Source organism: Anarhichas minor, unplaced genomic scaffold, assembly GCF_050575085.1.
Source record: "Anarhichas minor isolate MPS153535 unplaced genomic scaffold, ASM5057508v1 ptg000003l, whole genome shotgun sequence".
Lineage (NCBI taxonomy): Eukaryota > Metazoa > Chordata > Actinopteri > Perciformes > Anarhichadidae > Anarhichas > Anarhichas minor.
The window spans coordinates 3,977,801-3,994,095 of record NW_027466449.1 but is presented as its reverse complement, the minus strand read 5'-3'; the positions used below and the strand labels follow the sequence as shown (position 1 = coordinate 3,994,095).

Here is a 16,295-nt window from a genome sequence, read left to right as displayed (position 1 = left end):
TTTAGCAGTCTTAATGCATGAGATAACACATCTAATGTAATGTCTGCTGTTTGTAGTACCAGATACATTTACTGTACTACATTTACATTCTTTTAACAATGTTCCTAATTTGTGCCAACATCTTTGTGGGTTTAGGTACGACATCAGCATTTAAGTTAAGCTACATCTAGTCAACTCGAAGGCTGCGATCATTCAACCTTTGGACAATTTGACTTCTTTTAGAGGTTCCTTCTCAGAGAGCGATTCAAAAAATAATTATTGGTGCTTTCTAACATTAACTGAAACAAATAAAGAGGTGCGGTCAGGCTGACATGCTCAGTTGATGGGGACAAAGCACCATTTCCAGCTGTATTGGTCTGATGTTTTATATGGAAATATGCAATGTGGTGGTGGGCAACTGTTGTGCCTGATCATCTCCAAAGTTAAACACAAACATTGGAATATAAACTGGGAGGAAATGTTCTACGCAAAGGTCTCATTAAACAAAAAAAAAACACCAAAACCATAAATCCAATATCCTTCATATGTACATGACACGACAATCTTCTTTAAAAACTGACTTCACATTATCCTTAGGAATTTAGGGGTCTTCACGTTATATCTCAATATCACACAGTAACTGTAAAACTATTAGGCATAAAAGAGTTTGGGATTACCACTTTCAGTTTACTTCAACGAAAGATGCTTGAAAAAAACAAGTCATTTGTTGTGAGTAACAATGTTAATAGAAAAGGTGTACATCATCAAAATAAAATAAACGTATATATACTGTGTCATGTCAATACCAAGGTACGAGGAGCAGTATTGAGATACGTTTGTTTTGAAAGCCAATGTATCCATACAACAAAACACACAGCCATTAAAGGCAAAATAAAATACAATGAGTTCAAGTTCTTAAGTGCAAAGAAAAAGGAAGGAGAAAAATACCACCTTAACAACTACCTCCTCCAATTATGTGAGCAGTTCATAAGAAACACTGAACAGCTAAAACAAGGAGTGGCAATGTTCACGCCATTTAACAAAAAATAAAAGTTTATTTGTGTCAGTGCTGGAAATAATAAGTGTCATTTGGTGATATTTTGTGATGTGAAAGCTGAATAACAGGACCACCCGACCTTCTCACAAACATTAGGCCCATTCAGAAAATATGTCCAAAGCTCCCAAGGCCATTTAGCATAACAAATGTGCATTGGTGGTTTATATAGTAAAACAGAATAGTGACACAAGTAAAAAGGACAAATAATCCAGTATGTCACTTTCCCATAACCACCAATGGTGGTTTTCATTACTTCAGTAATAATGTTGATAATAACAATTAACAAGGGTAAACTTTGCTTTTAGGTGGAACCGACAGAATCAGAGTGGAAGGTGATGTATCCCTTGGACGACGCCGAGGGTGTGCTTACAAAACTGTTTGTGCTAACTTTACTCTCACCCTTGCTCGGGTGCTTCTGATACCCCCAGTCAGCTCCAGCATCAGCCCCGGCTCCACCGCCTGTCCTGGGCCTACAGGCAGAGCGCCCCGGAGTCTGCTGGCTGCGCCCAGGTGAGCCCACCTCACTCTGCTGTTTCCCGTCTCGCACACGCTCCCGGCAGCCTTTACCGGAGCCACAAGCCCCGGGGCTCTTCTTTCCGGCAGGCCTGTCTGGTTTGGGGGAAGCCTCCGGCGTGTTGCCCCGACTGCTGCTCCGTTTGTGTTCCGAGAGCCGCCTGAGCGCTTGAGGCTCACGCTCAAAGTCGGTGAGCAGGAAGTGCGGAAGGATGACAGTGTGCTGTTCATACACGTTTGGGATGAGTGAGATGGTGGATGTGCGCCGTGGGCTCTTCCTGGGGCTCGGCAGCGGCGTCTCATCTATGAAGTTGATCACCTCGTCGCGGCTAAAACACCGCAGTTCGTCCTCATAGTGCTCCCCGCTGCAAACCGCGCGCGGCAGGTGCTTGAGGGAGTGCATGCTGTCCTCAGAGCGTCGCCGCTTGCGATGCGGGTGATGGTGATGGTGGCTCTCCTCGTGGTAGGAGACCAGGCTGCTCCTGCGCCTCTCGCGGCGCGGCAAGGTGGAGCTGTAGTGGGCAGTCACCATCATGTCCTCGGTGGAGCCCCATCGGTGAAGGTATGAGGGGATCCGGTCGATGGTCCACATGTCGGTTTCGTCGTGGGAGTATCTTCTTGTAGGGGGCACCTGGACGCAACACACAGATCAAACCACTCAGTGTATAAATAACTTGGACATTCATTCACCTATACAGCAAAACAGAAGCATTAAGCATTGTGGCGGTGCTCATTGTTAACATTACGATATATGTTATTGTTACACCTACATAATCAATTAAAAGGACATTACATGTAGGTTTCCTTGAGGTTATGTGGCCGTCAATGCCACTGTGATAGTACACTGCAATTTTAGTAATAACACTGACCTGTAATAGTCCCAATGGACTGCTTTGTGTAAATATTTAGATTGATGACATTGGGATCAGTAATCTTTTTCAGTTCAGTATCAAAATCCATTCTATTTTGGTTCCCTGATTTAGCTGTAGTGCAGCACAAGACGTTGCTTGTTCAAGATAAGTGCTTCTTTTTTTTTTTAACGAATCCCTCAGACATGTGTGAACATTGTAACATACATCGACATGGTTATAACTGAACTAGTATTCACCTCCATTATTTGGAGATGAAAACTGCAAACAGATGATTGTTCCCTACATGTTATACTCACATTCCATTCTGCTCTGACAACTATGCAAGAGAGAGAGGATTTGTCATGGTGACGTCAAGAGCCACAAGATTGATATCAGCCTGCCCCCCTGTGGTGGGTTTTAGTAAATACAGAGAAATGAGACAGCAGACGATACAGTAGCATTGAGTGTGTAAGGTGGGGGGGGGGGCTGAACAGCAGAGGGCAGCACAAGCATAAGAATGAATTCAGATGCATGATGAAGAAAGACAGAGACTCGCACAACAAGCTAATAAAGCCAAAGAGGCTTTATTCTGCAATCAATCCACGTGAGAAGGGACATTCTCAAATGGATGTTCTATTGATTCGATTGATTACGGATTTGAAGGGCTTTCTTTGTTTATGGTCTAATTGGGCCTTAACAGCAAAAAGATAATGTGACACAGTTTAGCCAGTTGTCCTGTAACTGAAATAAAAAAATACACCTAAATGAATTCACCATCACACGTATACAGCAAGGAATAACACAGCTAAATATTACTTTACAATCAAATGAATCTTCTAAATCTAATGACGAGGTGTATCGGACACAAAAACAATGGATGGGGTAATGACTTGGTCTGATGAAATGGTACTACTACTGTATACATCTCTGTTTCCAGGCTTTGTAAAAAGTCAAATTGAATAGAGATCCAATTCAATCACTGGTCTTTAAAATTTCAATTTTAATGTTGGACATCTGGGGTGTAATCCCATTTTTTTTTTTTTCATTATATATATATATATATATATATATATATATATATATATATATATATATATATATATATATATATATATATATATATATATATATATATATATATATATATATATATATATATATATATATATATATATATATATATATATATATATATATATACTCTTTTTTTTTTCCAATGAGCATTTTTTCCAGTAAATGTAGACTGCTTCAGCTGCAGGCTGTACTGTTTTCTGACAAAGATGACACAGTATGAAGATGCTTTGTTAAAAGTTAATATTGTGTGGGGTTGCATCAGTTGATTCTAAAGTTAAATATCATCACCACAGCCTTCCAGGCCAAGTCCAGCAAGATTTTCATCATCATCACTGATTTAATCAATCATTTTCATGAAAATTGATCCGTTGTTGGATTGTGGGCCAGAACTTGGAATTTGCAGAGTTAAGTCAGTATTGGAACCTTAGCAGAAAACAAGGTTTTGTTTAATTGACCTAGAAGGCTGCATGTTGGGAAAGAACGTTTTGGCATAGATGCAGGCTGAAAAGGAGCATTTCACAGCTCTGCATCTGACTGGGATGGATGTCCGATCCAATGGACACAATGCTTTTGGGTAGAACATGAGCAAATGTTTATAGTGCTTTCATGAAACCTTGAGGGACTCCTGAAATGTAGAAGGTAAGTCAGTTACTAAGCTCTTACCCTCTCACAAAATAAAAATTGACTCAATTGCATGTAGGCCCATGGCTAGGACACACTAGTCGATAAATGAAGCACATCTAACATGTTGATGGGACTGTCGATGGTCATATTTACCAAACATTAGTCAGCCAGAGTGTATTTTTGATTCACGTAAAATAGACAAAGAAATCTGTGGCATATCTGGTAGAGATAGCTTCACAAAATGTCTGATTCCAGAAAATTCTAACAAGTTACTGTAAAGGCCCATGAGGCCACTTCACCATGCACAGTGTCATTTTAAAATAGTTCAATTGATCAAGTAAAAGAAATGAAGAAAATTAATAAAAAAAATATACCTGCAAATACTGCATTTTATCTTCCCGTTGTTCCCTCAATGGATACCCTTGCGGAACCCCCCTTTCTAAGGTTGAGAACTCATACTTGGCATTACGGTCTACCGTCACGATTTCAGGCGCCGAGCTATAGTCATATGGTCTGTCATATATTAAGTCGGCATGAATTCCTCCATCTTGGCTGTTTTCTGCAAAGTGCAGAAAAGCACGAACGTCAGGATTAGAGAGCAACGAACTCAATACACAAGACAGACAGACAGACAGACGAATAGATAAGAGAGACAAGTTCAATTGTTCTCCGTTTTGTTGATATGCCTACGGGTATGCTCTGGAATATGAGGTTTAGATTAAAAAAATGTCGCTTCAAAAATGAACAATAATTAAATTGAAATGTTCAGTAAGGGAATTAAAAAAGCCCTAAATGGGTGCCAATTCAGAAACCATGTCAAATAGCTGCAATAAGAATCTTCGAAGCAGAGCTTACACTTACACAATGTAAAGTGTTCTGAGTGTATAAATACCCATCAACCAAGTTTATTTTCCCAATTACTGCATTCATGTTCATTAAAGATCCATTGGAGATGAGTGTAAAATGCTGATCTTGAGGAAAATGTTGGCCAAAAAGATGAAAGATGAAAGTAGCTCTTTGCACAGGCAGCTCGTCATGCAAGTCAGTAGCTTTGGGAAAACAGGAAACAATCCTTATACATACAACTGTGATGAGTTATACATGGTAAGCCCTCTGGAGAAGAAAAAAAGCAGAGAACTGGCAGTGTTAATTATCCCACCGAGTACGGCCTGTGTGGTTTTACGGTTCCTGCTGGACAACGAGCAGTTAATCAGGGAGGATGTCGAGAGGGAGAGGATCAACAGGTTTGGAGGGTTAGAAACACAAGAGAAGGGGTTCAGATTGGGTTGAGTTTAAACAGTGCCAATAGAAGAAGAAAAACGATAGATGGTTGACACTGTCATCAGTTTTCATCAATTGTGGAGATCTGAGGGCGCAGACCACAAGCCTTTCTATCATTATCATGTGACCTAATTTTTGGACCAAATTTTGTTGAAGTGTCTGATTCCTTGGTAAAATGTCGAATTTTTAGACTAGTGTCTACTATGTGCAGTTAAATTCAGACTTAACCCTTAAAATATATACTATTTCTCTCTTAAAGTCACTATAATCTGACTATTAGATGGGAGTCCACACCACACAAAGAATATATATATATATATATATATATATATATATATACATACATACATACATGAATAATACTTGGGTGTAACCCTTTGTGACTTGAGGGAAATATGACCATCATAATGAGACGAAAGTAGTCTTCAGCTCAGTCTGGTTCCTAACAAATGAATGGGGAACCATTTATTTGATGGTCCTCTCATGCTGTAGCATTTTAGAGGAAGATTGTGCAATTTAAACACAATCGAGTGAAACAGAAAGACGTGCTGCAAGGTAAATATGTCCTTTGTCCAGCAATATTTATTTTCTTTTTTTGTAATGACATCAATCTCATAGCATTGGTAAAGTAAAGCATTCTATAAAGTACACACCACGAACAAAAACACAGAAACATACATCTTAGGACAGAAAGTTAAACAGACACTTGTCACTTCAGTTTCATCTCCTGACAACAAAGGTCACATGATAGGTCACATGATAACATTTGACCACTGATTTCAAAACTCAAACTACAACATATAAAGTAAGTACTAACGGCCTTTTAAAAGAACAAAATTAAACTAAATATTAATAATTAAGTATTTAAGAAACATGTACAAACAGCCCAACTCATGATTGCTATTGTAAACTATGTACTATGTAATAATTTAACCAAATAGTAAAAAATGTACCTCTAAATAGACATTATGTTATATTTGTGATTATTTACTGTCATTTTTATTTTGTTATTATTTTGATAGCCCAGGGTAAAAAGGTGTCCATATTTAACTACACCCAATCAACCACTTCAAAAAGATACATTTTACATTTTTAGGATGACCAATTCCAATATTTAGAGATTTGCAGTAATTGGTAGGTATACAATATATTGGGGTCATCCTGTGTCACACCTTAAAGCCAGTTCAGCTCAAAGATCAATGAGACTAACACAGACTGTTGAATATTTTCACAACAATTAATGTGTAGCATTGCCATTTCTAGAATCTGGTTGAACTGGATTGATCCGTCTGAAAATAGATGGCAGTAACAGACTGTAATTGCATAGTTTAATACTTATAACACCAAGCAGAGCCATCACAGAGGGCGAGGATGTGAATATGTGGTAATCATGGGTGCTCCGGAGTCAAGGGGCAATTTAAACTTGCATCATGAGGTAGAACCAGGAATGTATTATCGTCCTTTAAAAATCTATGATTTAGGGAACAGAACACTGACCCTGTAAACTGGATAGCTGGCTGTTAACAAGAAAATAAGTGTCAAAACATTGATAAACTCCCTCAACCCGTTTCTGAGCCGTCTAAAGAACAACTCTATCTGAACCACAGCTATATCTGTGTGTGCTGTGTTGTAATTGGCCACAGAAATGTCAGCATGACATAGATCACATCCTGTGATTTGACAGCATCAGCTGTCTTCACACACTGAGGAAAAACAACATGTTTCTCTGCAACATTCGGAAAAGTTTGTTTTTCTTGTCACAAATCGTTGATGTTAACTGGCTCAGACGGATGTTATGAGGTAACTTTTTCATGTTTATTATCATGACCGCTGGATTATCGGTCATAATTTAACAAAAACATTTCATTGTGAATTGCAGCATGTCTCAGTTGCTGTCAGATCAATGCGACTCAAATTGAATCACTCCTGAGGATTGTTAATCACAAAGGTGACACCATACTGTAGCTCAAGGACATGAGGTGGACATGTCTATCAAACATTAGGCTATAAACTAAAGATGTCTTAGCTTAATGCTAACCTCTGTTCCCTTCCTGCAATATCGCTGCCCTTAATTTCCCCCAGTTCAACAACTCCCTAGGCAAAGAGCCAAAACCATTCAGGTTGATGAATCACATTGGTCTCTGCAACTCCTATGAACAAAGACAGTCCAGAACACTTCTCAACACAAACAACTCTGTGAGACCAAAACCTGAATTCAGAAACTCATGCCTCGTCTTTACCTCTCACTTGGATTCTGCAATCTCAAGCAAATTATCTGCAATTTCTCGTCATATGGTATATGGTTTTGAAACACTGCAAATTTATACCAAATTATGGATTGTGGAACTACCTTTGAAAATGCAGTCTGAGCATTTAACTGGACAAACTCTTTAGAGCTTTTACTAGTCCACACAGCTGTCTTAGGTAATAGGAATCATCATCCATATTCACATCATCAGGTGAAGAGGAGGGAAAAAGGAGGCAGAGGACAGGAGGAGGATTTCCGACAGTGTCTTACCCTCGTCCACGTCGTCGTTGGACATGATGGCGACGCACTTCTCCCACACCATGCGGATGTCAGCCCGATAGCGGTCACAGGCCCAGAGGAACATGGGCAACAGGATGGACTGGGCAATAGAGCACCACAGCACACACAACACCATCCAGTTGTAGGAACGGTCAAACTTCAGACTGGCAAAGCTCACCACCTGGGCAGGGTAAGCAAAGGGTTATACTGAATGCAAAATTCAGAGCACTGATAACGTGGACATCAAGTAACTCGAGTCACGTTTAGAATATGGAGAGACTTCCACAAAATGCCGAAAAAACGATTTCAGAAGCTGCACTTTACGTGTCGTTGTCCAGTGAAAGACCTGCCATAAGAAGTGTGAATGTTAAAACCATTAAGAGATACTTGCTCCAACACCACCCTCCGTTTTCTAATATTCAAGCTATAGTACTGTCAGCAGGCACTCGGCACAAGGTTGTCCATTGTGCCCATTCACAGAGTTCAGGGAATAGTAATAAAAATACAACAAAAATAAATGAATTCTGATGTTTTGTTTGTGTGTTCTAAGGCTCCGCTGTCACAAGGACGGATACAGGAAATCATTCCTGCTCACTGCAATAAGACTTCATAACAAATCACCTCTGGCCAAATCAATCTCACAACTAGAACACTGTTAGTTTGGGTAAATCTTTGCACTGTTTAATTAGTTAATTTATTAATAATATTCTATTTTACTGTATATATTGTGCATTTTTATATTTCTTTTTATATTTTTTACTGCTTACCTGTATGTATAAATGCTGCTGTAGCGGAAAAAAATCCCCTTGTAGGATTAATAAAGTAACTATTTATCTATCTAACATTTATCAGAAACTGGTTCAGATGCATTCAGGTCACTCGTTGGATTTTTGATTGTAATATTCATTCATTTCATGTCTGCATTCAGGCAGTGAACGAGCATTAGAACGAAAATCAGTTCTCCACCTCAGTGGAGCAACGGAGTGCATTATCTGATCATTAACGTTGACAGGTTCAGAGTCTAATCCTCATATCTAACGCATCGCACCAAAACACACTGATCAGACTGATTAAGTCAAACTCATTATCTCGGGTGTCGCCTCCTCTGATCATATGTTGAACTTGAGCACCAGCCGTACAGCGGCAGCTTCACGACATGACTCGATGAAGTTGTGAAGCCTGAAACTGATATTGATCTCGTTTGTCTACGGAGCTAAAACAATCTAAAAAGTGCCATGTAGACAAAAGACTGTGAAGAGAACAAAAGACACTGTAGGTAAACACAGGTTGTCTTTCTATTAGAACACATCACCTGCTGATGTTCAACACACTTGCAGGCAGTAAGAATAAACGTAATAAAACACTCATTCTGGCATTAGAAAATGTCGTAACACCTTACAACGCATTAGGAGTCTAGAAAATGTATTTCATGATGTTGTTACAGCTAATGTACTTTCATCTGAGGGTACTTATTTTGTTCTTTAGGGAGCTTATGAGTAGGGGAGTTGTTATCAGTAGCTTTGTGTATTTTAACCTCTAAATATAAATTCTTACAGCCCATAAATTGATAACAGGACATACTACTACTGATACTAAGAGTTATATAATGTTGGTATTGCATAAGTATAATTTCTTAGATGAATAGATATATGGTGGCCAATGTTTTTTTAAAGATAATGTCATAAGGGCTTTCACTTTCTTATAGAAATGTTGAGAGTATAAGTAGTATATCAACTCTTGAATATATGCTCATATAAATAATTATGCTTTTGCTTTTTAGCGCACACAATGTGGTGATTCTATTCTGTTCCTCAAATCTATTCCTCAGTATATCTCTGTGCAACACGATTGTATATTATGCGGTACAGCTTTCCATGCATTTAAATAGCTCATTACATCAGGCCATAAAGACGGCTAGCTGAACTTTTGTTGTTTCTGTCACTGCACTAGAAATAGGATCTTTCATCAGTACTCTTCTACCCTCTCTGTTATGCACACACATACAGACACATAATAGGATTTTGTCGTGAAAGTGATACGCCACTGTCTTTTCAAATCAGCTTCCAGCTGATGAAGCAACAAGAACGTGGTATCCCCTCTGATCCTGAACGCAGTACAGGTGAGATAGTGTTACACCTTAAGTAAAAACATGATACACAACCAGCAATGTTTTAATAATGGAGTTCATTCAATCTCTATATCTTTATTTACATTCCTTTTTGGTGCAACCTCTGACGTGCTACAATCTACGTAAAAAAAGGATAAAAAAAGAAACAGCGAGGGCCCTACATTGCTCGAATAAAAACAAAAAATGTCAAAGTACATCTTCCATATGGGAAAACATGGCTCTAGCATGGTGGCTTGCTTTTAAGAAGGCAGGATGGCTGGTTTGGCTGCATCATGAGCAATACGCCTGGAGCCTTCCACAGGCTCTTAAGTCTGCATAGACAAACAGGGAATCGACTTGTTTCAAAATGAATGAGAACCTGAGGGTGGAATTTGCAAACCAAATGGCGACGCATTGAAACAGAACTCGCTCTTTCTTCACCCGCTGATAATGCACTTGAAGGATCAGTTTCCCGAGGAAGTAGAGGGAAGGTAAACTTAGGGCTAGGCAATATATCTATTTCATACAAATATCGTGATACGAGACTAGATATCGTCTTAGATTTTGGATATCATAACGCATCGTCTTTTCCTGGTTTTAAAGACTGCATTACAGTAAAGTTGTCATTTTCTGAACTCACCACACTGTTCTAGATGTTCTATTATTTCCCTTTACCCACTCAATCATTATGTCCACATTACTGACAATTATTTATTAAAATATTGATATCTATATATTTGCGGATTATCTCCAAATCACTCTAAATACACTCCGTTTTCAAAACCTGGAGTTCCCTACAAGACAACAGAGAGAAGATGTCTCCAGTGACCTGTACCTGGGACAGCTCTATGAGCTACACACATTATGTAACATGATGAATTGCACGGTCAACATTTTTCTATTGTGTTGGCCAACATATTCTTCTTTTTATTATTATCATGGTTATTACTATAGCGGTTATTATAGACAAAATTCAACCCACAACCCATACTTCCTCCAATAGTCACCCACTATTACAATATAGTTACAGGGGCTACAGTGAACAAACTCCACCCTCAAACCGTTCTTTTTACCTTAATGTTTAATTTCACCCTGTCCACCATCTCGCTCTCTCGCACCAGTGCTAAATCCTTAACCTTCATCACCCTAAGCAAACAGTTTGAGTGATGAAGAGGTCACAAAAATGGCTGCCATCCGCCATGTGTTAGTGTGCGTTTCTTTCTACACACACACACCATCTCAAAAACTGGTATGAAAATACTGCAATACATTTTTCTTGCGTCACATGAAACAAGCAAACTGATTTGTTTCTTGCAGCTACCATGTTTGTTTGGATTAGGAAATACAGTTGCAAGTTGGAGGGAATGTGAACAATCTTTTTTTTACCGTGCAGAAAAAAAAAAAGAGTCTTTGAGAGTTGTTTAATGGAGCCCATTATTATATAAAAAAAGCCTTCATTTGGAACTTTTGATTTACCCTTAAACTGGTTGGTTCTTAGACCAGCGCCATCATTACCTGCAATTATGTTCAGGCAGTATACTCACCAGTATGGGGAAGCCAGTCAGGAAGTCGTAGATAAAGACGATTCCACTGATCAGGTAGGTGATCTGCAGTGATGTCTTGAGGGGCTCCGATCCATCAATGGACGATCTGCGCTTCCCCTGTGCGTCCTCCACCACTATGGTGGGGACGTTGAACTTGTTCTTGTCAGCCTTGTGGCCCGCCTGGATGGAGAAGGTCTGGAAGAGAGCGATGCCGATGCAGATCACACCCATGGCCACACTGCCGCCTATCAGCAGCAGAAAGCACACGCCGAAGCCCAGACCGATCTCCGTCACAATGAATCGGCAGTCAGAGGTGTAGAAGCGGTCAATGGTGTCGTGCCAGCCTACAGCTGGAAGCGTGGACAGGATGAAGGAGACCATCCAGATGCCCATCACTGTGTGCACGGCCTGCTTCTTGGTGTTACTCAACCTGGAAGCAGAATAAGACTTCAGCATAATCCAAGTCAAACTACTGTCAGGCCTTCAAGAGAAAATGGGCTTTGGTTTTCTTTCTGCTGGGAATGTCATGTAGCTCATGAGCGTCTTAAACTAGTGGACCCAATACTGGTGGATCTGAAAGGTGATATAGAACTTTAACGGTGCAGGTGGTTGGACCACAAATACTGAAAGTGTACGTTTCAAACCTTACACAAACTTCAGAAACATGCTGTAAAAAAGGACTAAATAAGGAGATTGTGAAGGGTGGGCCCCTAACAGGTTACTCAAACCACTCACCTGTGTGTGTGTGTGTGTGTGTGAACTCACAATATGTTGCACAAAATAATTCAAACAGACACCAATGAGAGGTATGACGGCACGGTTATATTTTATATGGAAAAAAACTGATGAAAACTACACCATAAATGTAGCAGATCTGGACATAAAGCTGAAAAAGCCCAATCCCACACATACATCACTCAGATAAACTGTTAAATGGAGGGAAATCAATGCTTTGCTGATGGCTAAAGATTGCTTTTCACGTCCCTCGGTCTATTTCAGTACGAAGGGATTTCCATTTCCTCTCCAAGTAATTGTTACAGTTGAGCAATTTGCTGAATGTGTTTGTCCTCTGGCGGTATGGCAACGTTTGCAACAGCATACATACATCTAACAATATGACAGGCAGTTACTGGTGTACTCATTTCCAAAACTTGAGAAAAAAGATGGTGCTATCCTTTTGCACCTAAAGAGGTGCTGAGCTGTTCAAAGCAGCTCACACATAGAGCCGATCCTTTTTTTTTTTAGCTTGTAGAATACGTAGATAGTCTATTACATGGCTTTTGTCACCTCAGTCCAGTGTTTATAAATTGGCCTCCTTTAAAAATAGATACAATAAGTCAGGGACAACATAGGCAGTTAACATAAACGTACGTCTCCTGCATTATTTATTTGTGTTGGGAAGGAATACATTATATTCTCTGTTAAGTCCGAGTTTTGCAGGAGCAGTTTTTGGCAGGAAACCCAATCCATCTCCCTTAAGAGAGCCAAAGCACATGTCCTCTTCTTCCGCTCATTAAAATCCTCTGGAGGAGCACTGGATAGAAGGCATGTCCTCGCATAAAAAGATATGTTAATAAACATACAGTTAAAATATGTGTAACTACTAATGCATTAGTCTACATGCACTGACACAATGGCTCAGAGAGGGCAGCAGCAGCCTCCATCTTTGTGCAAAGACAAGTAGGTCTCGTTGCCACTGTGAGTAATTATGCTAGCCTTTCCTGAATGTGCCTGGGGTGCGTATGACGGGAAAGTTACGTCACCGAGCTGCTTGAATCTATTACCAGAGAGAGAGCATCGCGAGGGGAAAAAGCTCCAAAGAGACAGCGAGCGCAGGATGATGGGAACAGCTGCCGAAGTACAAGGTTGGAATTCATAATTCAGGCCTTCGGTGTGTGTTAATGTCAGAGACAAGTCAGCCATGCTACCTCAGCAGAGCAAACGTGAAGCGATTTAAATGAAAGATGAACAGCAATTACACGGTGCATCGCCTGAGCTATCCCTCCACCATATCATTGTTAAAAGTGACTTGGAAACAAGAAGAGGAGCTGCTGAGAGGAAACTCAATGCTTCCAGACAGGAGATGAGAGAGAATACTGTCAGATGAGTGAGGGAACAGATGACGGGGATAAAAGCATTTGAGCAAAGCCTGATATCACTGTGGGGCCATCAGCCAATAATGACAGCTGCACAAGAAATACAGATACCAAGATTGACCAAAGATTTAAAAGGAAGTTTGCATATCATATGTGAACATCTGCCTATCTGCAAAATTGGCAACGCTGACTAGAAGGATAGACTGTGCATCTGCAGTCTTATCAGAGCATCTGATGCCACAGGAAGTAAAATCACTTTTGGTTTTTCAGCAGGGGAGGAAGAGAATACTGATCTTCACAACATGCACCACTGCACCATTTCAATAACTCACATCGTAGCTCTTTTGTATTGTGCAAACTTGAATACTAATTCCATTCAATTCATTTTCTACAGTATTTGTCCTACAGATGCAGTCACGTGCGACTGATGACCAGAAATTACTCATGAATAGCAAAGCCAAGCCCTCTGTGGTGTGCATCAAGGTAAGATGTCCTTAAGCTGCAAATTATAAACGAGCAAATTGATGATTATGTGATCAGTATCCTTTCAGGTTTGTTGCTGTGCAGCTATTGTTATCATTGTGTATTATTGCAGGTAAAATACCAAGATGAAAAAGACATGTAAATTACACATACATGACGACAATACAGTCATATTTTGTCATTTAATGTGCTTGTAAAAGTGCAATTTTCAAATAAAACTTCCTGAATAATCACCAGAGCAGGTTATGTTAAAGCAGCATGTGCATCCCTGAACACAGATAAAAATAGCATTCAAATCTTGTTTCAAAGGAAGCAGCAATGTTGTTCAGAACATCCGATTACGTGTGAACAGCAGATGTCTTGGTGTTACTGCAGACTGTTAATGTGATGTGAACCTGAGCTTTATTATTCAGTATTACTTCGTAATATCACATGTTGTGAGGAGCCAAATGAAGCTGGAAGCTAGAGCTGGCAGATGCTCAGTCTAGAGGGTTTTATCATGGTGTTACCAAAAATAACTGCAGCCAGTAGATGTGTTGGTACTGGCAGGAGAGACGTTTCACCTAATGCAGAGCATCCCTCTCAAAAGCTGAGGTAAACATGCTGACGAGTAACACTAATCTAAACTCCGCCTCCATCCCATCTGAGCAATCTGCTCAGGAGTGAAGCAAGAGGTCCAAAATGTGCAGCTTGAAATGTCAGGATGTGTTTATGTAAAGCTTTACAGGAGGTTAGAATTAAAAATGTATTGTTTATAAATTATATTGCTTAGAAATTAATAAAAACTGTATACAGTGAGGTCTATTGTACATGCTTTAGGATCATCCAGAGTAACCAGGATATTGTTCATGGAAAGATATGTAGCTGTTTGTTTTTTTGTTTTTTAATATAATTGTTAAGGCTGTGAGCACCACAAACAAAATTCCATTTGCCTCTATTTTATTAGAGTGAAGACAGAAATCTCAGAGACAGATACCACAAAACCTGAATATAGGCAAAGTTATCTCTAGTGGTAGATACCCGTCTAGATACTATGAGACATACAATTGTAAATAGGGTGAAATTACCCTTTGAACATGGTACCACCTAAATTAAGAGCTTAATCTGACCGAGCATAAACACAACACTTTTTGAGCAACAGACTCGAGTGTCTTACCTGTAGTTTACAGGCCAGCGTACCATCCACATGCGGTGATAAGAGAGCGAGGTGACGGAGAAGCAAGTGACCAGTGTGAGGGTGTAGAAGGTGGAGACAAACACCTTGCACAGACCCTCGTTCCACTCGTAGTTGGAGTGCTGACGGCGCAGTGTTATGACACAGTACATGGTGATGGGGATGGCCATGTTGAGGATGTGCGTGCCCGCAAGCGTGCAGATGAGGAACTCCAGCGGCTTCCACTTTTTCTGCTTGGCACTGACGCTAAGGATGCTCCAAGTGTTGGCCAGGATGGACACGCCCGAGCAGACCAGCCAAGCCAGCGTGTTGGCGTTGATGACGTCATCCTTCATGGTGGTTACCTCATCCACCATGTTGGAGTGGGGCAGGGCGGAGCCCGGGGGTCCGCAAGGAACTGTTAGCAAGAGCAGGTACACGAGAGGAGGAGGAGGAGGTGGTGATGGGCAGGAAGGGATGCAGGACGTCGGGCAAGGCAGGCATCCTATCTGGGTGGGCGTGCACTCTCCATGGGAGCGCCACAGCAGGGGAAGGACATGGTGGAGGTGCGACACAGCGGAATGTTAAGAGGGGGAGGATGAAAGAGCCGGGCCAGTTCCCTTACGAGCCTGAGGACGGAGAGGGGGGAAGATTTCACACAGTGATCAGAGACAGAGGATGTAAAGAAGATCATATGAGTCAGTTCAATTTAACAGTTAATACTGAAAGCCATACATGTCATGTGATGTGATTAAGAACAGTTGTCAGTCAGCAGAGCTTATTTTAAAAATGCTGCATGTGATATGATAGACAATAGGGTAAAGATGCGGTCATATGCAATTGCTATATTTTATTGAATGGAGGAATGTTGGGAACACTTTGCATGCGATGCCACTGAAAAATGATTCTGCTGACACATAAAAATCCATTCATACCAAAATGCTAGAAAATAACCGAAACAAACGCAATGGGATTGCCCTGAAATCAATTCCATTTTGTAAAGCTT

The 16,295-nt window shown here is 40.3% G+C and overlaps 1 protein-coding gene across 1 annotated transcript; it reads right to left on the bottom strand.

The window, feature by feature from the left end:
- Positions 1–1,337: 1,337 nt before the first annotated feature.
- gpr153 (G protein-coupled receptor 153) lies at positions 1,338–15,666 on the bottom strand. The gene is made up of 5 exons (XM_076090867.1): positions 15,293–15,666; positions 11,558–11,987; positions 7,898–8,087; positions 4,473–4,657; positions 1,338–2,180 (listed from the first exon to the last, which is right to left on the bottom strand). The coding sequence occupies exons 1-5, from the start codon at positions 15,664–15,666 to the stop codon at positions 1,338–1,340; spliced, it is 2,022 nt and encodes a 673-aa protein (XP_075946982.1).
- Positions 15,667–16,295: the final 629 nt, after the last annotated feature.

Excerpts from the sequence above, each read along its gene's own strand:
- gpr153 (XM_076090867.1), bottom strand. The coding sequence starts at position 15,666 with ATGGTGGATGAGGTAACCACCATGAAGGATGACGTCATCAACGCCAAC. Across the intron at positions 4,658-7,897 it reads CAACGACGACGTGGACGAGG|AAAACAGCCAAGATGGAGGA; the intron begins GTAAGACACTGT and ends TGCACTTTGCAG. Across the intron at positions 2,181-4,472 it reads ATAAAATGCAGTATTTGCAG|GTGCCCCCTACAAGAAGATA; the intron begins GTATATTTTTTT and ends TGTTGCGTCCAG.